This window comes from Rhinopithecus bieti, unplaced genomic scaffold, assembly GCF_001698545.2.
Source record: "Rhinopithecus bieti isolate Rb0 unplaced genomic scaffold, ASM169854v2 scaffold_20891, whole genome shotgun sequence".
In the NCBI taxonomy this organism is placed as follows: Eukaryota; Metazoa; Chordata; class Mammalia; order Primates; family Cercopithecidae; genus Rhinopithecus; species Rhinopithecus bieti.
In genome coordinates, this window is record NW_016810137.1 from 347,276 (window position 1) to 372,645 (window position 25,370).

A 25,370-nucleotide genomic window follows, 5' to 3' on the forward strand; every position below is an offset into this window, starting at 1 on the left:
CCTCTCCCGCCTTCCGCTACTGCGCCGGCGCCGCCGGGAACAACAGGCCTGGTCCCGCTTCCTGGGATAGCGCTGCGCGCATGCGCCTTGACGAGTGAGCCGGGTGAGGGGCTTCCCTAAGTAGCGGAAGAGGCAGATGGAAATGGAAGGGGTGGGCGCGCTAGGCCTCGTCCGGGCTAGGCTCCAGCTGGAGTTTGCGATGGGGGCGGACCAGGAGCGGTGGTCTCCAGGGAGGTCGAGGCTGGGGCTCCCACCCGGATTTGGAGCAGGGTTGCGGCGGCCCAGCTGACCCGCCGGCGTTTGTACGTTATGTGCCCACTCAGGGAGCCATGGACAACTGTTTGGCGGCCGCAGCGCTGAATGGGGTGGACCGACGTTCCCTGCAGCGCTCAGCAAGGCTGGCTCTAGAAGTGCTGGAGCGGGCCAAGAGGAGGGCGGTGGACTGGCATGCCCTGGAGCGTCCCAAAGGCTGCATGGGGGTCCTTGCCCGGGAGGCGCCCCACCTAGAGAGACAGCCGGCAGCCGGCCCGCAGCGCGTTTTCCCGGGAGAGGTGAGGGTCGCCGTGCCGGGGACCGCCCCAGTCATTCGCACCGCGGTAGCCCGCTGGGAGCCAGGGGCGCGCAGCGCAGAAGCAGCTGAGGAAACCTCCCCTTAGCGGAAGCTGGAAAGGATCAGGACAATGAATGGAAAAGTCGTTTCAAAACTCTTTACATTTGACAGGTTCTTGTTGGGTAGCTGTAGAATAACGGTAGTGTTCAACCCTGGTTGGTTACTTAAAAAAAAAAAAAAAAAAAAAAAAAGGCCGGGCGCGGTGGCTCACGCCTGTAATCCCAGAACTTTGGGAGGCCGAGGCGGCGGATCACCTGAGGTCGGGGGTTCGAGACCGCCTGACCAACGTGGAGAAACCCCGTCTCTACTAAAAATACAAAATTAGCCGGGCATGATGGCGCATTCCTGTAATCCCAGGTACTAGGCAGGCTGAGGCAGGAGAATCGCTTGAATCCGGAAGGCAGAGGTTTAGCCATTGCACTCCAGCCTGGGCAACAAGAGCAAAACCTCCGTCTCAAAAAAAAAAAAAAAAAAATTTCTTACAGCTGTCATCTGATAATGGAGGAAAGCCTGGAAAGCCTGCAAACCTATCTCTTAGGTCCTGGATAAATTGCATGTCTATCTTTTAGAGTTGGAATTCTTTCTCAGTAACATCGTTCTTTCTAACATAAACTTGCAGAGCCTTTCGAAAAGTAAAAAGGAGGCTATTTCCGAAATGGCTTTATTCTCCTGTAGGGAATCCTAGATCTAACCTGTGACGTGCCATTTATTCACATAGAGAGAAGAGAGACCCCCAACCCTTAGTGCTTCCTTCAGAACAATGGCTGAATTCATGGACTATACTTCAAGTCAGTGTGGGGTAAGTTGGTGTGAACCAAAGCTATGTCCCATCACCTGCTGATAGCCACAATGGGGATCTTTCTGGAATTTAGGGAGAATCTGGAGACTACCTGTTTCTCCTGCCCAGCCTTCATGGTCAGACTGTAAACAGTCAAGGACTTAAACCAGGGGGTAAATCCAAGTTAGAATTCACTCAACAAATGTTTATTGAATGCCTAACTCTGTAGTTGACAATATAGCTATGAAAAGTCAAAAAAGGTCTTCTGCCCTCAGTGATCTTTCAGTCTAGTGGGGGGAAAAATAGCTTATTTGCTGAATTCCATAGCAAGTAAGTTAAATATTAGGGTTTATTTATTTGTTTATTTTAATTTAATTTTATTTTTTTTTTTTGAGACAGAGTCTTGCTCTGTCACCCAGGCTGGAGTGCAGTGGCGCAGTCTCGGCTCACTTCAAGCTCCACCTCCTGGGTTCATGCCATTCTCCTGCCTTACCCTTATAGTAGCTGGGACTACAGGTGCCTGCCACTATGTCCAGCAAATTTTTTTTTTTTTGTAATTTTTAGTAGAGACGAGGTTTCACTGTGTTAGCCAGGATGGTCTCGATCTCCTGACCTCATGATCTGCCCGCCTCGGCCTCCCAAAGTGCTGGGATTACAGTTGTGAGCCACCGCGCCCGGCCTTTTTTTTTTTTTTTTTTTTTTTTTTTAAATTGAGACAGTCTCACTGCGTCACCCAGGCTGGAGTGCAGTGGCTCAGTCTTGGCTTACTGCAACCCCTGCCTCCTGGCCTCCTGGTTCAAGCAATTTTCCTGCCTCAGCTTCCCCAGTAGCTGGGACTACAGGCGTGTGCCACCATGCCTGGCTAATTTTTGTATTTTTAGTAGAGACAGGGCTTCACCATGTTGGCCAGGCTGCTCTCGAACCCCTGTCCTCAAGTGATCTGCACACCTTGGCCTCCCAAAGTGTTGGGATTACAGGCATGAGCCACCATAACCAGCCAAATCATCTTTCGATACTCGGGGAAGGTTGAAGGCAGGCCAGAAAACATTCAAGGAGATTACCTGCATGGAAGGTGCTGTCTTCTAGGAATTACAGCAGACTCTGGCCTCATGCAGCCTTAACACTTCGTGAGTCCTACATGGTTATAAGGAGGCTGATCCACAAGGGAGATGGAAGAGAATACCTTGTTTCTGCCGTGCTTTTCAGTTTCATATGTTAAGATCTCAAAAAACTAATCTTTCTACATCTTTTGTAAGAATCCCTGACTCCAAGAATAGGACTCCAACCAGTGAGGAATAGTTCAGGGAATGTTTTTATCTTATTTGTATTGTTCAGTGGTTTTAGAAAAATCAATAGCTTCATCTCTACTGTAAAGTGATTAAACACTTGGTTCATGGTTCAGTAAAAGCAATAATATTTGTCTTTGGTTTAAGGTTTAGCAAATTGATGTTGTTCATTTTGGTTTTCTGTTCATGCTTCAGTTCAAGTCTCTGTTATGAAATGGAGCCTCAGAACCCCTTGGCTTTCTAGAGATAGAATTAAGAATTGTGTACTAGGTTTGCCTCCACAGTTTGAAGTAGCTACTAAAACACATCTTTTGGTCTGTGTCCTCAAGTGCTTTCCCCAGCTTCTCATTCTTCTGGTCACATGTGTTTTAGACAGTGTCCCTACCCTGTGTTCAAAACAAGCAGGGCTGTGATGTCCTCATCATTAGTCATTATCAAGGGCAAGTCTAAGGCTAACTTTGAGGGGGAGGAAGGAAGCAGACAAGAGAAATGTAACTGTTTTCCAATCTTTTGGAAGATTCTTCATAGATTAGAGACTTCTCCCTCCACTCCTCTGCGCATGGGAAGCACAGAGAAAGGGGCTGCAGAGCTCTTGGGTTTATGTTTCATTTCCTGCTGTGTTTCTAAATTTCAAGAAAATGTACCTGTCTCTTCCTGTGTCCTTGTCTGAGACTTAAGACAATAAACGTGGAACTGTTCATCCACATTTTTTAGGGGAGGAAATGAAAGGATATGTGCATTGGACATGGGGCAAAGATGTGAAATTTGTTTAACCTGGCAGAGAGCATGGTCCTGTCCACCTTAGTTAGCCAGCGTTCTTGCCCTACAGAGGCAGCAGGTGGCAGCACGAGGATGCCAAATGCATTTCTTTCTCTGCAGCCACTTTGGGTGGGCTAAGGTTTGTTGCATGACTTCAGAGGCCTGTCAAGAGGGCAGGTAATTCACCTTTGCTCTCTTGCCTCCCTCCTTAATAGTACTCTGCCCAAATATCAGGGTTTTTTGAAAATTTGACAAGACAATTTGGTTAGCTAACATCTTTGACATTACTTCTCTAGAAATATTATTCATCTGTGCCAGAGGAAGGAGGGGCAACCCATGTCTATCGTTATCACAGAGGCAAGTCGAAGCTGCACATGTGCTCGGACATAGGGAATGGTCAGGTAAGTGTACTCAACTGTCCGGCACCATGCCTTCAGTCTACCAAGATATGACACCCTATATTCAAGAGCCCCTGCTAGACTTTGTGTTACTGGATGCCAGTGTGACTTGGCATTACAGGGCTTAACAGAAATGTATAAATTCATAACCTTAGAGAACTTACAGCAATGAACATGAAATAGGAGGTTGTCAAAAATATAAGATTGTTGCTACTGTAGGATCTTTAGGTGAACCTGCAGTCCTGGGCCATGGGATTCTCGGCCAGGTTTAAAGAAAAGAGCTTCCAAGCCTGGAACATGTTGCATGCAATGATCGGCCCTGTGACTATCCCCTGCACTCTATTCTGGGCAACATAGACCCTTTCTGTATTTTTTTTAAAAAAAGAGCTCCAAATATCCTCTTCTACATCTAGGGATAGGATTTTTTTTTTGGAGACAGGGTCTTACTCTGTCACCCAGGCTAGAGTGCAGTGGAGCAATCATGGCTTACTACAGCCTTGACTTCCTGGGCTCAGGTGATCCTCCCACCTCAGCCTCCCAAGTAGCTGGGACTACAGGTGCATGCCACCACACCCAGCTAATTTTTAATGTTTTTAATAGAGACGGGGTTTTGCCATGTTGCCCAGGCTGGGGGAAAAGATTTTTAATAATTACATTTTTTACTGTAAGGTGATAACTGTCATGTCTTTGGTAATTTTTTATTTTCTTTTTTTTTTTTAGAAGGAGTCTCACTGTCACCCAACATGGAGTGCAGTGGTACAATCGTGGCTCACTGCAACCTCTGCCTCCCAGGTTCAGACAATTCTCCTGCCTCAGCCTCCCAAGTAGCTGGGACTATGGGCACCTGCCACCACGCCCAGCTAATTTTTGTATTTTTCTTTTTTTGTTGTTGAGACGGAGTCTCACTCTGTTGCCCAGGCTGGAGTGCAGTGGCGCAATCTCGGTTCACTGCAAGCTCCGCCTCCCGGGTTCATGCCATTCTCCTGCCTCAGCCTCCCGAGTAGCTGGGACTACAGGTGCCCGCCACCATGCCCGGCTAATTTTTTGTATTTTTAGTGGAGACAGGCTTCCACCGTGTTAGCCAGGATGGTCTTGATCTCCTGACCTTGTGATCTGCCCACCTCGGCCTCCCAAAGGTGCTGGGATTACAGGCATGAGCCACCACGTCTGGCCCATTTTTGTATTTTTAATAGACACAGAGTTTCACTGTGTTGGCCAGGCTGGTCTCGAACTCTTGATCTCAGGTGATCTGCCTGCCTCAGCCTCCCAAAGTGCTGGGATTACAGGCATCAGCCACCATGCCTGGCCCATGTCTTTCATAATTTTTAAAAAGAAAGTACAAGGGAAGTGTGCTGACGGGGGTCTCGTTTAACAAAATACTTTTTTGTAAAGGTAGTAACAATTACGGGCCCCTCACTACAAACTTACCTTTTACCACATGTCATTCTGGGGAAGCCAAAGATTCTGTTTATTGAACTGATTCAAAGGAGGAGGTGGTGGTGGTGGTTTCTGAGGAGACTAGATTTTTGCTTTTGTTTTAAACTACCTGCTTGTACTCAAAGATAGCAAACTGAAGTCCAGAGTCGATTCTGGAGTCTAAGTTGGATTCTTGACTTCTTTGGTCTGTCAGCCATTTTGGGGTGTTAGAGGGAGGAAGTTTAGGACAAGATGGGAGAGTGGACACAGGGACATGAGCAAGGGCTGAGTATACACTTGAAGCACCTCCCACACGCCTCCCCTGGCCTGGGAGGTGAGTAGTGGTGCCAGAGCTTGAGTCCTGAGCCCCCTTTTCTGGCCTAGCCTGAACTCTCACCTAAGTGCACCTGACCCTAAAGGGTGCACTTAGGTACATGTGGGGAAGAGTCATTCCCAACTCTCCTTTTAAAATGTAAGTTCCCTCTATGGGAAATTGGCTTTATCAGTCAGCCTGTTGCCTTCTAGGACCACCCCTACTCCTAGAAGAAGCACAGAAGAGAATGTATTGAGAGCCTAAGTGTCACTTTTGCATTTTAAATTTTCCCTGCAATCCAAGAGTCCCATGTTATAGACTGGAAAACCAAGGCTCAAAAGAAGTTAATCTCTCTTAGTAAATAGCAGAGATAGGACTTAAACTCAGGTGTGTCTGATTCCAAAGCCCATGTAAGAATGAAAATTATAATAAACATCTGACTAAAAATACCTTATAGAATTCACTTAAAAATGCCTTGATGACTTAGATGACAACTTAGAAAAAGCTGACAGAACAATTACTAACTCCTCATAAGGTAGAAGAAAACTTCTCTTTACAATCCAAAAGTCAAAGTTTGGGCACAATTCAGTGTTCTACTTGTCTCTTCAGAGAAAAGATGGAAAAAAGACATCCCTTGGTCCTGGAGGCATCTATCAAATATCAGAGTATGCTCCAGAGGCATCCCAGCCTGTGAGTACAGAACTGCTTACGCACTGGGTTTCACCACTGTTACAACTCCATGAACCAGTTGACATGGTTCTTAGAGGGCTATTTGAATTGGGTCTATAGTATTTTTAAGTTGAGATGTTCTTACACTTAAGAAGGGTGCACAAAATTTTGGTTCAGTGTAAAATTGGGTTTTCTTGGTATTCTTCCTTCACTCGAAGCTTCAGGGATACTCTTTGTGCCTGAACTCATAGTTGTGGTTGGAAAGAATGTGAAGTATTCACATCTCAGTTCCTACAGCTCAGCTGGGCTGGCACTGGGTCCTGTTGGAATTCCACCATCTGTTCAAGCAGCAGGAGGGGCACGATCCTCCTGCTAACAAAGTGAAAACCATTGCTGAAATTCTGAAACATACACATTTGGTGAGATCAGGTTACACAACATTTGAAGGCATTTGTTCTCATTTTCCACAAATGTTTCTCTGTAAAAACATATGATGAGTTTTCATTTTAGGATAAAGTACTCATTAGTTCATGAAGCCAGGGGATCCTTTTTGGAACTTGGAAGGGCTAGAATTCTGAGGAAAGGAACTTCATTCAGCATGGTGCCGCAATACATTTCTTACTTTTTGTTTGTGTACAGTTTGCTACTAGTCAGGATTTGGAGTGTACTAGAGTTATTAACAATTCAGAATATTCTGTTTCTAGTACAAATATAAGTTAAGTCTTAGACGCCTCTCAACACTTGCTGACTTTTGGTAATACTGATGTTCCACAGTGTTGGAGTTCTATAGCCACATGCCAACCTTACCTCTATGTCTCCTTGTGTGCAAATGAAGCATCCTTGGCTTTCTGCAACTCTGATACAACCATATTTTCTAAAAGTGACTTCTATTTACATGATTGACAACCAATAAATAGTTAATGAGATTGTTATAGACATTTACATCAGTTAAAGGATTATAGACTTCCAATTTTACAGTAACTGGACAGGCATGCAAGAATGCAACATTAAACAGCTTTGGAAAAAATTGGCTTCAAATCCATCTGCAAGGTAGGAGGAATAGAGGAAATTTCATAAAAATGTAAACATGATCATTTATTCCTCTGAGTGCAATTTGCTGGTCAGTAGTTTGGCTTTTCCTGTGTGTGGTAGTGGAATCGACAGCTTTTGCCTGTGGCCCCTTCTCAGCATTAAGCAAACATGTAATGGCATCCCAGCTGTCAATCTGGCCCTTAATTACAGGCTCTTTTCTGGTTTGTGACTTTGTCCTTTTGTTATTTGAACCGAGACCCATCCTCTGTCTGCACACCTGATGTAACCTGCCTCCCAGCCATGAGTGAAGTCTACCCTTGGAAGACTGATTGTACTCAGTTTGGCTCTAAATAAAAATCTTTCCATTAACTCTGGCTTCCAATGTTTTGTACTCTGGGAGAACCAGTCCTCCAAGGGAGAGTTTTGTCAGCCTGCTGAATTGCTGCTTCAGTGACAAAATGGAATCCACTCAAATTGTTCTGAGCTTTAGGACAAAAGAAATGCCTATTATCTTCCTAATAGTGAAGTTAGCAAAGCACAGTTTAAAAGAATGGCTCTCATCACTCCCAATTACCTTGCCATTACTGCTCATCTGTGCTAAGTGCCACTGTCTACTTCTGATCCCCAAAACAGTGGCCTCTAGCCTTTCCCTCTGCCTAACTCCAAGTAGAGTGTTCTTTTTATAATCCTTCATGTTCCTGTAACACTTTAGCATTTACAGAGCATTTTCAGCATGCTTATTTTGAGGTATTATCACAGTTCTAGAAATAAGGAAGGGCTGAGACCTACCAAAATGACAGTGTTGTATGTGAGCAGGCTGAGCCCTTGAAAGCAGGACCTGTCTCCCACATTAGCACTTCATTCCATCACACCTCTGCATGCACAGGTAGCCTGCTGGGGGGCCATGGTGGCAGTGGGGTATAAAATTTCTAAACTGCTAATATCCTCTTTTCCTTCTAGGCTGAGAACATCTCTAAGGACCTCTACATAGAAGTATATCCAGGGACCTATTCTGTCACTGTGGGCTCAAATGACTTAACCAAGAAGACTCATGTGGTAGCAGTTGATTCTGGACAAAGTGTGGACCTGGTCTTCCCTGTGTGATGTCGTCCATCACTGCCTTCACATCACCTTTTTTTAAATAGTAAGAATAAAGCCACTATATGATTCTCTTGATAGCTCTACATTAATCCTGTTTTTAATGCTGACTGGGTCAGCCTTCCCAGGAGCTGGGGTCTGTCTCTTTCAGTGCCTTTTGTAACTTGGGGTGTAGAAGTCCTCCATGCTTGTTTGCCTGAAAGTAATATGATTCACTCTCTGAACAGGTTTTACTGCTTGCTTTCCAAGTAGAGGTTAATTATGATAATAAAGAGACTGGAAATGAAGAGAATTCATTTTTATTAAAAGGTAAAACAGAATGTCACTCATGTACAACTGTAGGCTTTATGGAAAGGTGGCAGAGTGGCTGTGGACACGTTTGCCCAAAGCAGGCTGACCCTCTCTTCCATGGAAGAGGCATCTTAAAGCAGTCTCACCAGGGCCCTGGCAGGGACCCCCAGGGAAGGACCCCCACACTCCTATGTCCCTCACAACAGGTGCCTTCCTGCTGCTTGTCTGCAGGGAGGTCTTCGTGGGGTGGAGATACTGCTGGTTATTTGACTGTTACCTGTGGCCTGTCCTCTGCCTCCTTCCGTTGAAGGCCTTGTCAGCCACTCTGTATAACTCTCCTCAAGTTATACATGTTTATTCTTTACCTATAAAAGGGGAAAAAATCCATAGATTGTTATGCTGACTATAATTTTAAGAATCAAAAGTCACTGATTTTAAAAAGTCATTGATGTGCTGAGTGTGGTGGCTCATACCTGTAATCCCAACGTTTTGGGAAGTTAAGGCAGGAGAATCACTTGAGCCCAGTAATCAAGACCAGCCTGGGCAACACAGTGAGACCCTATCTCTACAAAAAGTAAAAAGTTTAGTCAGGTGTGGTGGCATGTGCCTAGCTACTCAGGAGACTCAGATGGGAGGCTCACTTCAGCCCAGGAGTTCAAGGCTGTAGTGAGCCATGATTACGCCACTGTGTTCCAGCCTGAGTGACAGAGTGAGATCCTGTCTCAAAAAAAAAAAAATCATTGCTGTGTCCCAAATGTCTTGAAGCTGCCACAGCAGTACTGTGACATCTCCCAGTTTCATTGCCTGGTTCTCTCATTTTGAACACAAACCTTTCCACCTTTCCTTGGGAAAGGTGCTAGTATTTTATATGATGGAAATGAAGTTTTAAGTAGAGCTATATTACCATTCTTAGTGAGGAATAGACTCCATATTCAGAGGGCCTAATAAAGCAGACCCCTACCCAATACTATAGAACAGAGGGCCATTTAAATGGGGATCCCTGCACCCCCAAGAAGCCTGTGATTAAATTCATAGGTTCCATAAGCCTTCTGAAATTACATGCAAAATTGAGGGTATGTGCATTTTTCTGGGACAAGGGGTCATAGGTTTTACTGTTCTCAAAGGGGATGTGACCCAAAAGGTCTAAGACCCATGTGAGAAGTCCTTAGGAAGCCCCTTTCCAGCCATTCTGCTTTACCTAGATCCTCAGGGCTCTTAGTCTAAGGGGAATTCTTGTTCCACGGACCTATTGCAAGGCTCTGACTCTGCTTTCTGTGTTCAGCTTCCCCTGGTGGGGTCTGCAGTGGCTTCGTGTTGGTTGCCTTCAAGACCAGCTCTGTGGTAGTCCCCACTACTACAGTTTGTGCTCTCTGCTGTTTGTGATCCTTTTCTTCTTTCCAGATGTTGGAATATCTTGTTCCTAAACCCAAAAGTCAATTACTTAGGTTGAATATGCCACCATTTTGATGGGATAAGTACAACTAAAACAAGGAGCACTGAAGTATCTGTAAGCCCACAGCATTGTTTTCATTTATTATGTATTTGAGACAGGGTCTTGCTATATCGCCCAGGCTGGAATGCAGTGGCATGATCATAGCTCACAGCAGCCTCGACCACCCGGGCTCAAGCCATCCTCCCACCTGCCACCCGCTCTTCACTACAGCCCCCAGTAGCTGGGACCACGAGCGCACACCACCATGCTCAGCTAATTTTTTAGTTTTTTGTAGGAACAGGGTCTCACTATGTTGCCCAGCTGGTCTTGAACTCCTGGGCTCAAGCGATCCTCCAGCCTCAGCCTCCCAAAGTGTTGCGATTACAGGTGTAAGCCACTACACTTGGCCTATTTTACCATCATGCAATGTGTCCATGTAATGTTTTCTATTTTTAGAGAAAAAAATTTTTATCATTTCTGGCCCTTATGCTTTTGGGAAACATTACCTGATACCCAAGATTTGGAGTAGTGAAGAAGTTATTGGATGTGTTTTCTAAACTGCCATTAGGGCAAGTAAAGGTAACTGACTGCCACCAGTTAAAGGAGCTTCGACACCTTCACTGATCACTGATAACATGGACCACAAAGAAGAGACTACAAGCTGATGGAAAAACAAGTTTTAAGAAATTGAACTGGGTGCTTTGGTGCACACCTGTAGTCTCAACTATTTGGGAGGCTGAGGCGGGAGGATTGCTTGAGCCCAGGAGTTTGAGCTATGATCGTGCCACTGCACTCCAGCCTGGGTGACATAGTGAGACTTTGTCTCTAAAAATTAAAAAAAAAAAAATATTGGGGCAAAACAAAAATAATGGGAGATGTGACTTCCTGAGGAATAGACCAATCTAAAAGGGAAGGAATGTTTTTTATGTTTCTTTTACAACTACAGATTAAATCCTGTTTCAATTATAAGCAAAGGAGGCAGAAAGCACCTCCCTGCCAGCAACTGACAATCTGGCCTCCCTAGGACTGTTAGCATCTAACTGTAACCTCTCACTGCCTGTAACTGAAAGTAAGGGAAAGTGTGGAGGAAAGAGAAACCTATGCAAGAGCTTTTGTGAGAGGCAAAGCTCAAAATTGAGTGTTGAGCATCAGCACTCGACAGAACGGATATCAAGTCCTGAGAGCAGGAACTGATTAAACATCAAGCATGTTTAGGAGAAGCAAAACAGCATATTTCCTTTAAAAGATACAAAACCTGGAGGGGAGAAAAGCAAAGCGCTGGTGTTTGCCTTGTTTCAGCCCTGACCTACATGTGATTTTCTGTTCTTCTCTTAACTAGTGAGCTGTGACCACATGTGTGGTGAGGGCTGGGGATGGCCATGTCTCCACACCCCCTCTCAGGCATGCTCTCCATGTATTTGGGAACATGCTGACAATGCTCACGGGTCAGCCCCAGGAACTCTCCCTAGAGCATAACACAAGATCCAGTATTTAATGGGAAAGCTGAGCCAACTACCTGAAGATACTATAGTTCTCTTCTTTATAGTTGATTATTAGAATTTATTTCAGGGGAGAAAATAACTTTGGAGTGGATCTGTTTAAATGTGGTGATGGAGAGAGACTGTAGGTGTAAGTGGCTTTGGGCAGTAGCAGTAAGAGCTGTGTAAACTTAGGGCCAGGGGAAATTTGTTTGGACTTAATCAGGTTTGGAACCCTTCTAGAGATTGCTATGGAGCAAGCCACAGCAATACGAACACAGATGTGGTACCTAGGGCATGTCTGGCGCCCGTGGCCCCTCTGGTTGTCCCTCTCCCCTATGCTGGGCTTGGTATTGTCTCAGTTGCTCCCCACAGACCCTTTTCTGTTGGGTAGGTACAGCTTTTCTTTCTCCAGGCTCTGCTGGAGCAAGAGACATTGGGAGCTATGGAAAATTTAGCATGAAAACGCTAGAGTTTGGTACCATTTTCTTTATGCCCTCTCTACAAGTGATAATATAAAGAAAATGCTGCCAAACTCTAGTGTTTTCATGCTAAATTCTCCATAGCTGCATTTCTTTCAAATGGAGAAAGAAACTGGCATTTCTTTCTTTCTTTTTTGGAGACAGAGTCTCACTGTGTCCACCCAGGCTAGAATGTAGTGGCTCACTGGAACCTCTGCCTCCAGGGTTCAACTGATTCTGGTACCTCAGCCTCCCAACTAGCTGGGATTACAGACGTGCATCACAACGCCTGGCTAATTTTTGTATTTTTAATAGAGACAGGGTTTCACTTTGTTGGTCAGGCTAGTCTCAAACCCCTGACTGCAAGTGATCCGCCCCCGCTTTGGCCTCCCAAAGTGCTGGGTGAGCCACTGCACCCGGCGAAATCACCATTTCTGAGTGGCTGCTGCCAAGGCTTGCCATTGCAAGATTGGAGTAACCCATTTCACAGAAGCCTGGGACCCACCTCCCCATTTTATATTTTCAATATAAAGTTTCTTCCTGGAGAGTGGAGGAAGAGCACAGCTGGGTCTCTGAGATATAGGGGGAAAATCCTCATATAAAATCCAAGTGCAGCAGACATACCCCTCCCCTCCCAAAGCCCAGGGGTTCAGAGGAGTCACCCACCAGGAAAGCTTCTCATTTGCAAACAATTTCTCAACTTTCTGGAACCGAACACTAATAAAGTCGTTACCCCTGGGGCAAGATTGAAATCTTCATTGGTGCCAGCTTGATGGTTCATGCCTGTAATCCCAGCACTTTGGGAGGCCGAGGCAGGCAGATCACTTGGGCCAGGGGTTCGAGACCTGCCTGGCCAACATGGCGAAACCCCATCTCCACTGAAAATACAAAAGTTAGCCAGGCATGGAGGCATGCACCTATAATCCCAGCTACTGGGGAGGCTGAGGCGTGAGAATCACTCAAACCTGGGAGGCAGAGGTTGCAGTGAGCCAAAATCATGCCACTGCACTCCTGCCTGGGCAACAGAGTGAGACTGTCTCAAAAACAACAACAACAACAACAAACTCTCATGGGCTAAGCAGTCCTTCTGGCTCAGTGACTGTGCTAGAAATAGGGCTATGGTTTCAACCAGGGAACCCTAGTGGGTCCCAGTGTGGGCAGTGCCTAGAGATCTAAGCCCTTAGCACTGGTGTTCCTTCACCTCACAGCCTCCCTGCCCCAGATATGTTCAGTGACCCCCAGAATCTTGTCAAGGGCCACCTCCTTCACACAGCTCTGACAGGCTTCTGCTCTTTCCGGGCTCCACTGGGAATTTAGATAGAACGGGCTCCCCGAACCTAGCAGGGCCCGCCACACAGTTCTCAGCTGGAGGTGATGCAGTGTGGGGCTGGCTGCAGACTGCCAGCAGCAACAGGACACGGCTTTCCTGTTGGCCATGAGGGATAAGAAGCACATTACAGTGCCCAGGTCCTCCCCGCTCACTTACTGAGGAGAGTGGGGCCTCCAGCAGGAGAGTGGGGCCTCATGACCAATGCTTAAGACCAGTTTCTGTGCTTCAGTGCATCAACTCTCATCAACACTTGGAGGCATTTGTACTGTTCATCTAGAGAAAAACCAAGGCCTCCAAGAAAACAGGAGGGGGCTAAAAACAGACAATGGCAGTGCCCTGTCAGTAGAGACTAGTGAAGAAAGAAAAAGGCAGGTATTAAATAGGGATGCAACCTTAGCACAAAGATCATTTCATCCTTCTGCTCCTGTGGGCCTCATAGCTGAAATGGAAACCTGCTATTTCCCTTTTCCCACAGCCGCCTCTTCAGCATGACCAGACTCCCAAGGATTACTGTAGTCCCAACAGAGTGGACACGTGCATCAGATTCCTAAGGGACATGTGGGAGGGAAGGGAGCCGGGGCCCCAGCCCCTGCCTTAGAAGGCAAGTCTACTCCCCTGGCATACCTGGCTTCCCAGGGCGTGGCTCAGGCCCGTTTCTCCTCCAATACCTCCACTCAGGCTGGCAGAGGCCACTCTGCCTCAAAGGAGTCTCAAGAAGGATGGGATCTGTGTTGACTGCACTGTTTACCATCAGTCTCTGGGGAGGGCCCATCTCCAGATCATTCTCCACATTGTCTTATTCACGGGAGGAGGAGGAGGAGGAGGAGGAAGAAACAGCCAGGGGAGCGTATGTTGCTACTTTTTCCTCTTTAGGACCTTCCAGGGGCAAAAGCTGTGCTGGGGGCTCCAACTCTGGAAGTTCTCTGGCTGTGACTTCTGAGGTCTTGGTTAGAGGCCACCAAGTGGTGCCACATGGGGGGCAGCCACAGAGGCAGCCCTGGCACAGCAGCTGGCAGCAGGCATGAGGGTGGCAGAGAGGGCACAGGAATGGAGCGCCCGGAGGAAGCTCGTTAGTGATGCGCCCAGTGATTGGCCCCAGCAGAGAGCAGCATGGAGCCCAGTGAAGGGGCCTGGGGTGCTCCCTGGTGAAAGACTTGTGGAGCCTCTCCACAGCCTTCTTCCAGATGGCCAGGGACACCGACTGGACCCCACCTAGGGGCACTTTAGCGCTTTGCCATTCCAGAAATGAACAGTGATTTCTTCTTCCTTTGATGCTACATAACAAAAAATGGCAAAATTTTGTTATAATTATCAATTACCTTTTTTTTTTTTTTTTTTGAGACAGGGTCTGGCTCAGGCTGGAGTGCAGTGGCACAGTGATAGCTCACTGCAGCCTCAACCTCCCAGGCTCAAGCCCTTCTCCTGCCTCAGCCTCCCAAGTAGCTTCCACTTCCTAATCGTGGGATAAAGCCTCTCCTATCCACACAGGCAAAGGCAGAGCTTCAGCCCAGCCCCTGTACTCTGGCTGCCTGGCTCCTCACATGCACCTCTCCGTGGAGAGCCTGCCAGGAACATCCTTCACCTGCATCATAGTTACCTCCACTTCCCGAGGACTTGCCTGAGCCTCCCTGCTTCCTGGACTACAGTGGCCTGCAGGGGCTCACTTTTCTTGTCAAAACCAAAATGCATTCTCAGTAGAAGCCTCATTCTGTCATTCTCTGAATTACAGTGGTGCTGACTGACCGTGCAGAAGATGACTGTCCGGTCCCTGGAGGACCTGGTGAGAGCTGAGTCGTGAGTAGCTAAACCATGGTTTAGCTGACCAACATAGAGATAGAGTTTTAGGCCACTTGCCCTGATTACAATTTTTTTTATTATATAATCTGAAAGATACAGTGTGCATCTTGAGGCATCTGTTGCTGCCTCAAGATTAAGCAGCAGGCAAGGGGGTAAAAATTCTCTTCTTAATGCCTTAGAAACTCCTAAGCTGTAGACGTACCTTTGGCTCTCTCCTCTGGCCTGATTATAGCCTGGCTCCTTCTGGGGACTGATGAGTCAGAGCAGCTTCTCTTACCTCTCCAGGGATCTCTCATCTCCAAGCCCAAAAGAACAGTGCCAGGGCCATACTGCTGTTGTCCTGGCTCCCAGAGTGCCAGCACCTTGTCCCCTGGTCTCAGTAAGTATCCTACAAATGGTGAGAGAGGAATGACATCCTCTTCTAAGACCACTCTCTGCTGCTGGGCTGGCAGCTTTGGGCCTGCGACAAGAGGAGCCTCAAATTCCACAAGCAGGACCCCCTGTCTCTCCAGCTGTGGGAAAGAAAACACTCAGAATAAGAACCGGCATTACAAAGTACAAGAGGGAGCACCCAGGTTCCCTACGATGCCCCCAAACCAGGCCCAGGGACTGCCTTCCAAACAGTGACAGGCACCTAAAGAAGGGATGAGGCAGATGCTCTTTCAAGCCAGTCATAGCTGAGATAGGCAGGCTGTGTGGCACGGTTGGGCTTCCCTGAATCTCTTTCTTCCTCAGGCAACACTTCCTGCCTCTCCCTTTCCATTCCCTTCCTTTGCCTGGTTTTCTTTCCTCCTACCAAATTTTTGACCTGCAATTGCCAGGAGTAACCTGGGTCCTCCCTGGACCTTTTCTCAATGCAATCCCCTCCTTCCAGCACCCCCAAGAAGCGCCGGTCCTGTGTCCAGGACCAACCAGGGATGGATGGTTGTTCACCTGTGAGGCTCATGTAGGCGAGGAGAGATTGTGGCCACAGAGCTGCCCTCAGCACCGCCCTTACAGTCGATGAGGAAAGGGTTAGCTAAGCAAGTGAATAGCAAAAGCGAGAGAACAGTGATGCAGCTACTTAAAAGTACAGGCTGTTTCAAGTACTCTGTAATTTAGAAGAGAAATAAACTGGTTATAAATTATTTTACCAAATCACTGGACAGAAACTATATTGGAGCAAAGTTTTGCTAGAATTTCATTTTAATTCACATATTACTTGAAAATTGACCTTCCCCCCCCCACCCCAGATGGAGTTTCACTCATCAGCCAGGCTAGAGTGCAATGGCATGATCTTGGCTTACTGCAACCTCCGCCTCCTGGGTTCAAGCGATTCTCTTGCCTCAGGTTCCCAAGCAGCTGGGACTACAGGAGCCCACCACCTTGCTCGGCTAATTTTTGTATATTTAGTAGAGACAAGTTTCACCACATTGGCTAGGCTGGTCTCAAACTTCTGACCTCAGGTAATCCACCCTTCTTGGCTTCCCAAAGTGCTGGGATTATAGGCATGAGCCACCACACCAGGCCAAAAACTGACTTTTGATTGGAAATTCTGAAATTCATATTTTTAAAGAATTTACACTAGTCTTCCCTTCATGAATCTACATTCACAAAGTAAGTCTTGACTCTGAAAAAAAGAAAAAAAAAAAAAAAGAAGTGAGTAGCCACTGAAGTACAGGCCAAGCCTGGCCCCCAGCATGGCAGGAGTATGCTTCTCTGTGTACCAGCACACACCCATGCATGTGAGCAAACACATCTCATTCCTCTTTCCCTTAGGCTGGTGTTCATTCAACACACGGAATTTTCCTCAACAAAGTACTTTTAAAGTACATTTTCTTCTCTGTTATGCATTGAATTGTGTCCCGTGCCCCACCTCCACCCTCCTCCCACAGGCTGGATTGCAGTGGTGCCATCAGTTTGGAGCTCAAGTGATCCTCCTGCCTCAGCCTCCCAAGTGGCTGGGACTACAGCCATGTGCCACCATGCCTGATTAATTTTTAAATTTTTTGTAGAGACAGGGTCTCGCTATATTGCCCAGGCTGGTCTTGAACTCCTGGCCTCAAGCAGTCGTCCCACCACCACCTCTCAAAGTGCTGGGATTACAGGCATGAGCCACCATGCCTTGCCCCCTGCCAAATTCATATGTTGAAGTCCTAGACCCCAGAATGTGACCTTATTTGGGAATAGGGTCATTGCAAATGTAATTAAGATGAGGACTGAATATGGCAGGTGCCTAATCCAGTGTAATTGATGTCCTTATAAAGGGGGAAATGTGGGCAGACACACACTCAGGGAGAACGCCTCGTAAAGGTAAAGGCAGAGATCAAGGTGATGCCTCTATAAGCTGAGGAACACCAAAGCCTGCCAGCAAGCCATGAGAAGCCAGAAGCGGGGCATGGGAATGATTCTTCCTCACAGCTCTCAGAAGGAACCAACCTTGCCAAGCCCTGGACTTCCAGCCTCCAGAAATGGGAAATGACACATTTCTGTGGTTTAAGCCACTCTGTTTGTGGCACTTTGTTAGGTAGCCCTAGCAAACTAACGCACTCAGTGGTATTACATGTTCACTTCTACAACATGGCCATGAGAGAGCTGTGCTTATCCAAAAAACCAGCCTGCTAGACGCACACAGCTAAGGCATGTCAGGTATGACAGGGCCACCCAGAGGAGCATGCCAGGAAGATACTGGGGGTCAGGGACTTGCCTCAGGAGCAGGCTTTATTTGAGCCCAGTAGTAAAAGCCATCTGCTTCCTGTCTTGCCAGGACCCATGTGTTGGCAGCATCTCCAGCTCTTCCCAGCCAGCCAGGCCCTTGCCATGCTGGGTCGGCAATGTGGAGACACGGGCAAGAAGAGGTGTGCCTGGAAAAAAGCAAATGGAATTAGTGGATAGAGAGTAACAAGCCCTAAACACATCAAGAAACATGTTTCTCAAGTACATCTGAGGTGCACCACAGCACACAAGGCATGTGGAACAGAAATCCACATGGAAAGTGGCAATCTATGACTTCCAGAAGGATAAGATAAACCTCCGGGAGGGGCAGTAGGAGAGGACAGTGAAGGGAACCATCCTTGGTGGATTGGGAGTTGGTTCAAGGCAACCAAAAGGTAATTTGCCTTAATACATTCAAGTTAATTAATGCTTGTTCCTACACTAGACAACAGACTGGAAAAGTGTGGCTCTCGCCTGTAATCCCAGCACTTTGAGAGGCTGACGCGGATGGATCACTTGAGCTCAGGAATTCAAGACCAGCCTGGGCAACATGGTGAAACCCCATCTCTACCAAAAATACAAAAAAATTAGCTGGGTGTGGTAGTATGAGCCTGTGGTCCCAGCTACTCAGGAGGCTGAGGTAAGAGGATTGCTTGAACCTGGGAGGTAGAGATTGCAGTGGGCTGAAATGACACTACTGCACTCCAGCCTGGGTGACAAGGTGAGACCCCCTATCGAAAAAAAAAAAAAGAGCACCAGGGGCCAGACGCAGTGGCTCACGCCTGTAATCCCAGCACTTTGGGAGGCCGAGGTGGGTGGATCATGGGGTCAAGAGATCAAGACCATCTGGACAATACGGTGAAACCCCATCTCTACTAAAAATACAAAAATTAGCTGGGCGTGGTGGCAGGCGCCTGTAATCTCAGCTACGCAGGAGTCTGAGGCGGGAGAATCACTTGAACCTGGGAGGCGGAGGATGTGGTGAGCCAAGATTGCGCCACTGTACTCCAGCCTAGTGACAGAGCAACACAGCAAGACTCTGTCTCAAAAAACAAAAAAAAACAAAAAAAATAGTGCCAGGAAGGTAAATCTTAAGGTGGCGTGTGGGTTTCCAGGATGAGACATGGAAGCTTGGGTAGTAATACCAAGGGTGTGAAATTGTAATGCCACTTGATGCTGTGGGGTCAGAGGGATGAGGAAGTGTTTGGGCAGGGACAACCCAGAGGAGCTAAGGGGTTGTGGGACAGAAAAAGGAGATGCTAGTTCCGGATAATGTTGTGGTCAGGGCCAGTTGGTCTAGGGGAGTTGTTGAGTCAGGGTTTGGGTTTTTGAAGAAGCCATTTTACTTTGTGGGCAAGGCTGAATGCAAAGGGGGCCTGTCTGCCTCCTGCTGTCATCAACATGCCGTCACAGCACCCAGGCTGTTCGTGCTGAGGAGCTCCTGCAGGCCCATGCTGAGCTACCCTCAGCCCCCCTCAGCCTCCCTCCTGTGCTTGTTGGCATCTAAAGTCCAATGCTTAACTCTAGCTTTGAACAAGATGGTCCACCGGGTGAATCACGAAAGGGAGCCATTAAGGATCATTCAAGCTGGCATGTCCCTAACGTGGGCAGAATGGATCAGGCAGCAGGAATGCGAGTCCCTGGAGCTGACACGCTCCTTGTGTGCATATAGGCTGTGGTGCCTTTAGCCTCTTGTATCCACGCTTTAGAAAGCGGACTGAGGATCCTATTTAGGAAAATCCTGGACAGAGGAGGAGTACTGAGGGAGTACTGAGAGTACTGAGGGAACCTGAAGAGGCACCTGGAGACCCCCCCTTAGCAAGTCTCTTTTTTTTTTTTTTTTGGTTTTGTTTTGTGTTTGAGACGGAGTCTCACTCTGTTCCCTAGGCTCGCGTGCAATGGCGCTGTCTCGGCTCACTACAACCTCTGCCTCCCGAGTTCAAGCAATTCTCCTGCCTCAGCCTCCCAAGTAGCTGGGAATACAGGCATGCGCCACCACGCCCAGCTAATTTTTTTTTTTTCTTTGAGACAGAGTCTCACTCTGTTGCCCAGGCTGGATGGAGTACAATGGCACGATCCCAGCTCACTGCAACCTTTCCACCTTCTGGGTTCAAGCAATTCTCTGCCTCAGCCTCCTGAGTAGCTGGGATTACAGGCACCTGCCACCATGCCTGGCTAATTTTTATATCTTTAGCTGAGACAAGGTTTCACCATCTTGGCCAGGCTGATCTCGAACTCCTGATCTTGGGTGATCCACTCGCCTTGGCCTCCCAAAGTGCTCGGATTACAGGCGTGAGCCACCATGCCCAGCCAATTTTTTTTTTTTTGTATTTTTAGTAGACAGGGTTTCGCCATGTTGGTCAGACTGGTCTCGAACTCCTGACCTCAAGTGATCCACTGCCTCGGCCTTCCAAAGTGCTAGGATTACAGGCGTGAGCCACCACACCCAGCCAAGTCTCATTGTTGATGGTAAAATGAGCTATAAATTTGGTAACTGGCTATCCCTAACTGCCTTCTCTCACTCATGCCAACTGCAGCATCTGCAACTCTGCTGAAGCCGGATCAACCCTGGAGGGCTCTGGGAGCACAGTGTAGGCTGGAATGACAGACCGCACACAGATACACCAATCATAAGCCAAACAATGAAGACCCCTTTCCGCCTTCTCAGGAAGCAAGTCTCTCCACCAAGGTCTACCACCAACAGCCAAGAACAAAGGAAAAAAGAAAGGGGCACCCACTTCCTCCAGAGGGGCAGAGACAGGTACCTTGCGAGGGGCTTGTGCCCGGTGAGCCAGGGTGCTTGGAGGGCAAAGGGGTAGGTGAAGGAAAGGTCCCACAGTGGAGCAGCACCGTCCCAGCCAGGGGCCTTCAGGCTTGTGGCCACGCTGCAGTATTTGAGCAAAGGCATCCTGGGCCCCGTGGAGGATTCCATGGCCTTCAGAGGATCCACCTGAGAATAGGCACCACCATTACCTGAGCTGCAGCTTAAAGCCAGCGGTGGCCGCCTGGGTGAGGCAGGGCTCAGCTCTGCAGTTAGCTGACTCTGGGGACAGTTGAGTCCATGCACGGCCCCACCTGCTCCCACAAACTCTCACAGTTTCCTCCTTGAGTCACCTGCTTTGGGAACCTCCACTCAGGAAACGGGAGGGATTGGAAGAGCAAGAGCTGTGAGTTTAGAGCAGCCCAGCTTTAAATCCTCCCTCACAACCTGCTGGCTGTGTGCTCACTTAACCTCTGCCCTCCAGTTACACTCAGGATAGAATTCATGGAAGGCACCTGGCGTATTCAGCAGCTCAATTTACATTGGTATTTTTCCTCCTTCCTCCTCCCCGGCCACCTACAAGGCTAGTTCTGGCCCCAGGTGAGCTGAGCTCTCAGAGCCGTCTATCCCCTTTCTAGCCCCGTTCAGAGGAGACAGCTGCCACCAGGGCCCAAGATCAAACCTTGTGAGGGTCTGCCCCTGCCTAAGTCCACAGGTCTGACCCCAAAAGGACTTACCCACAGCCCCAAACTCCCAGCCTCCACCTCAGCCTCAGGCCCCTTCTGACAGTTGGGGCTCAGGGCCTCAGCACAACCGACTCCTGGTTGCCATGCCGGTTGCTGTGGGTGCAGCCTGGGGACGCTGTCCTCTGTGGCCAGTGAGTGCACTGAGCATGCAGAGAGGCCGACAGGAGGCCTTTGGAGGCAGGGATGGGGCAGGAAGTGATGGGGGAGGGGGTGTTCTCCAGGTTTCCCTCTGGAGAGAAAAGGAGAAGGAGGGAGAGAGAAAAGCCAGCATAGCCTCAGTTCTCCAAAACTCAGGCTGCCCCACTGCTAGAAGAGTCTGGTGGTGGGAAGCCCTCAAGGATCCCAGGGGACTCCTGTGAGGGAGGAGCCACCTCCACCGAAACTGAGGGCCTCCTCCCTGTACACACTAGAGGCAGGGGTGGGGGAGCCACTGGTGGCTTGGGGACTCTAGGGTAGAATTTGTCCCTAGTCTAAACCAAAATAACCAAAGGGTTGGGCCTGTTTGTCTGTAACAGGTAGGACTCCGTTGAGGAGCAGAGGTGTTGTGACCATTTGGAGTGAGAGATGTGGACACTGGCAACAAAGGAAGAGAAGTCCAGATTCCGCTCATGGGAGGGGCTCGTATTTGGAGACCTCTGACAGTCACTGCGCACTGGTTATGTTCCTGGTATGCAGGCAAGTTTGGAGGTGTCCCCCACATCCATACCCCGCTTCTACCAGGTTCTGTTACAGTTGGCAGATCCATGGGAATAGGGAGGCCAGTGTACCACCTCCAGGAGTAGAGTGGTGTCAGTCACCCCTTCCATCCCCGTCTGGCCCCAGGGGTTGGTTAGGCAAGGGCGTGTTCCTGAACCTCTCCAATCAGCAGGAATCTGGAGACTTTGGTTGGGAATCCTGGGATATAGGCTTTCTCTTTCTTTCTACGCCTGAACAAGAAAGCTGATTGTTCTGAGAGCTTCTGACAGCCTTTTGGGGAGACTGAAGCTATTCCCAGAGAAAGAGAGGATAGACCTCAGGAAATAGAGGGTTGGTTGGTTGGTTGGTTGGTTGGTTTTGAAACAGGGTTGCCCAGGCTGGCCTCAAACTCCTGGACTCAACGGATCCTTTTTCCTCAGTCTTGCGAGGAGCTCAGACTCCAGACATGCACCCCCACATCCAGCTGAAAATAGGTTATTGGTGACAGTATTGAGTCCTACCTGCAGGCAGTGCTGCTACTCTAGGCCTCAGCTGTGTGAGCCAATAATTCCCCTAATTGATTATGTCACTTTGAATTGGGCTGTTTCTTACTTGCAACCAAAAGCCTCTTAGCTAATGACTGCCCTCCAGAGCATCACTTCAGGAGAATAGTCAGGAGAATGACTGCTGCCCAGGACTGTATACCGAGGCCAAGTTATTTGGCACACAAAGTTAAAGTCTGAGAAAGACCCATGGCCGGGTGCGGTGGCTCACACCTGTAATCCCAGCAGTTTGGGAGGCCAAGGCAGGTGGATCACGAGGCCAGGAGATAGAGACAATCCTGGCTAACACGGTGAAACCTCATCTCTACTACAAATACAAAAAATTAGCTGGACGTGGTGGCTCATGCCTGTAATCCCACCTACTTGGGAGGCTGAGGCAGGAGAATTGCTTGAACCAGGGAGTCAGAGGTTGCAGTGAGCAAAGATTGCGCCATTGCCCTCCAGCCTGGGTGACAGAGAGAGACTCCGTCTCAACAAATAAAAAATAAGTTAAAAAATACCCATGAAGTCTCTGGCAGTGAAAGAAGGATTCTTGAATGAGACAGAGGGATTTCAGTGGAGGAGGGGAAAAGGAGAATATTCCAGTTTAGGTAGGAAGCAAGAGAGAAGATAGAAGGATACATTCGCAAGAGTGATTTTCTGTTTGGGGGAAATGGGTTCAGCATGTGCAAAATCACCCTGAACTTGCTTAGAAGTCACATGAAAGCAGACTCACATCAGGGTTTGGGTGTGAGAGTAATTCTGGTTATAGATTACAAAGGCATCATCGCTAACCCCATCAGATGTTATCTTACACGTAGGAAAAGGCCAAAACTCGGGTCGTTTATCTTTTAAGGAATGTAGCGACTCAGGCATGAGACAGGGTGGAGGAGGGAGAGGGGCGTGTACTCTGTCCTATCATGTCTTCAAAGCTTCTTTTCAAAGAGCGAAAGAGCTGCCGGTGGTAAGAGTCAGGGGCATTGTGAAATGTTGCTGGCAAGCAGAAGTGAGAAAACACGACTTCTTATGTTTGCTGCTTTGTTTTGCAGTAGGGAACTTTGAAAACTACGCTGATAAATTTAAACAAGATGGCATTCAGAGGGCAGTCATCAGGCAGTTTAAGCGACGAAGTGACATGAAATACTTTCAGAGAGAGGGTGGAGCCTGTTGAGGACACAGCCCAGGAGGCCAGACAGGAGACTGCTACCAATGACCCAGACACAGGTGACGGGATTGGAATAAGAAAACAATAACAACAGATATTCACCGACACCTTCCTGATTCGAGGCTTTTTGCTGGGTACTAGGAATAGAAGATGAATAAGGCTGGATGAATTATCTTCAAGGAGCTTTCAGTCTACTGAAGAAGACAGAGATAGGTGTGTAAAGTGTTTAAAGATAGCAGGATAGCAACCATAAGAGAAATATTTATATGAAATAAAGAAACAAGTAACAGCTGGGTTAGGAAGTTGGGGAGGACTTCAGAGAGGCATAGCAGTGGAGAGGAATGTGATAGACAGTGTGTGATGGGTCATTGACTGGGCCTGGGGACAGATGGGACTTGGGAGTTAAGGGAGAAGGAAGAGCTGAAGCTGGCCATGGAAGCAGAAATAGATACATTTTGAAGGCAGACCCCCCAAGAAACGGGGCAGGGACTGTCCTTCCCAGGTATGAAGGAAAGGTCTGGCAGCTCCAAGTTTTCTAGCTTAGAGAACCTAGAGAATGGTGATGCTATGGACAAAATAAGATAATGATAATAATCAGTAATGGTGGCCAGGCACAGTGGCTCACACCTGTAATCCCAACACTTCAGGAGGCAGGGGTGGGAGGATTGCTTGAGGCTTGGAGTTCGAGACCAGCCTGGACAACATAGCAAGACCCCATCTCTAAAAAAGATGTGTTTGACTGGGAGTGCTGTCTCATGCCTGTAATCCCAGTACTTTGGGAGGCCGAGGCGGGTGGATCACAAGGTCAGGAGTTCAAGACCAGCCTGGCCAACATAATGAAACCCCATCTCTACTAAAAATAAAAAAACAAAAATAGCCAGATATGGTGGTGGGTGCCTGTAATTCCAGCTACTCGGGAGGCTGAGGCAGAGAATTGCTTGAACCCAGGAGGCAGAGGTTGCAGTGAGCCGAGATTGTACCACTACACTCCAGCCTGGGCGACAGAGCGAGACTCCATCTCAAAAAAAAAAAAAATTGTTTTAATGATTATGAATACTTTTTACATGTCAGGCTCTGTTAATCATCATCATAAACGATTGGGAATTGCTATTGTTATTATTCTCATTTTGTGGAGAAGAACTGAGACATAGAGAAGAGGTAGTAGAGTTATACTGCAAATACAGGTCTGCCTTCTTTTTTTTTTTTTGAGATGGAGTCTCGCTCTGTCACCCAGGCTGGAGTGCAGTGGCACAATCTCAGCTCACTGCAAACTCTGCCTCCTGGGTCCACGCCATTCTCCTGCCTCAGCCTCCTGAGTAGCTGGGACTACAGGCGCTTGCCACCACACCCAGCTAATTTTTTGTATTTTTAGTAGAGACGGGGTTTGACTGCATTAGCCAGGGTGGCCTCAATCTCCTGACCTTGTGATCCGCCCGCCTTGGCCTCCCAAAGTCCCGGGATTACAGGTGTGAGCCACCGCACCCAGCTACAGGTCTGCCTTCTTGGACCCTATACTGAGCTGCCTGAAGAAGTCTGCATGCAGGAAAATGATGCATCTGAAATAATTTCAAATAACAACAAGGTTTTGTAAACTACTTTTGCTTTAGCCCCAAGACACTTTCCCATGGTGGCGACTTCT

The 25,370-nt window shown here is 48.0% G+C and overlaps 2 protein-coding genes across 9 annotated transcripts; one reads left to right on the forward strand and one right to left on the reverse strand.

Annotated features, from left to right (window-relative positions):
- Nucleotides 1-24,386, forward strand: AKIP1 (A-kinase interacting protein 1). Of its 8 annotated transcripts, XR_001889059.1 has the most exons (9): nt 4-103; nt 324-551; nt 1,329-1,409; nt 3,730-3,834; nt 6,170-6,250; nt 8,222-8,405; nt 20,380-20,603; nt 21,865-22,016; nt 23,616-24,386. XR_001889059.1 is itself a non-coding variant. In XM_017891416.1 (7 exons), the coding sequence occupies exons 2-6, from the start codon at nt 330-332 to the stop codon at nt 8,363-8,365; spliced, it is 633 nt and encodes a 210-aa protein (XP_017746905.1). In that variant the 5' UTR covers nt 3-103; nt 324-329; the 3' UTR covers nt 8,366-8,405; nt 17,895-17,982. The 8 variants fall into 8 exon arrangements, 4 of the variants coding, with proteins under 4 accessions (XP_017746907.1, XP_017746905.1, XP_017746904.1 ...); XR_001889058.1 differs by lacking the exon at nt 23,616-24,386 and having other exon boundaries at nt 21,865-22,815; XR_001889060.1 differs by lacking the exon at nt 23,616-24,386 and having other exon boundaries at nt 5-94; nt 21,865-22,815.
- Nucleotides 9,854-21,497, reverse strand: CUNH11orf16 (chromosome unknown C11orf16 homolog). The gene is given in 7 exon segments (XM_017891414.1): nt 9,854-10,070; nt 13,976-14,581; nt 14,584-14,625; nt 15,426-15,660; nt 17,835-17,991; nt 20,608-20,792; nt 21,341-21,497. Coding segments are annotated over 6 exon segments (1,407 nt in total). The 5' UTR covers nt 20,775-20,792; nt 21,341-21,497; the 3' UTR covers nt 9,854-9,870.
- Nucleotides 24,387-25,370: the final 984 nt, after the last annotated feature.

Excerpts from the sequence above, each read along its gene's own strand:
- AKIP1 (XM_017891416.1), top strand. The coding sequence starts at position 330 with ATGGACAACTGTTTGGCGGCCGCAGCGCTGAATGGGGTGGACCGACGT. Across the intron at positions 552-1,328 it reads AGCGCGTTTTCCCGGGAGAG|AGAGAAGAGAGACCCCCAAC; the intron begins GTGAGGGTCGCC and ends TTATTCACATAG. Across the intron at positions 3,835-6,169 it reads CGGACATAGGGAATGGTCAG|AGAAAAGATGGAAAAAAGAC; the intron begins GTAAGTGTACTC and ends TTGTCTCTTCAG.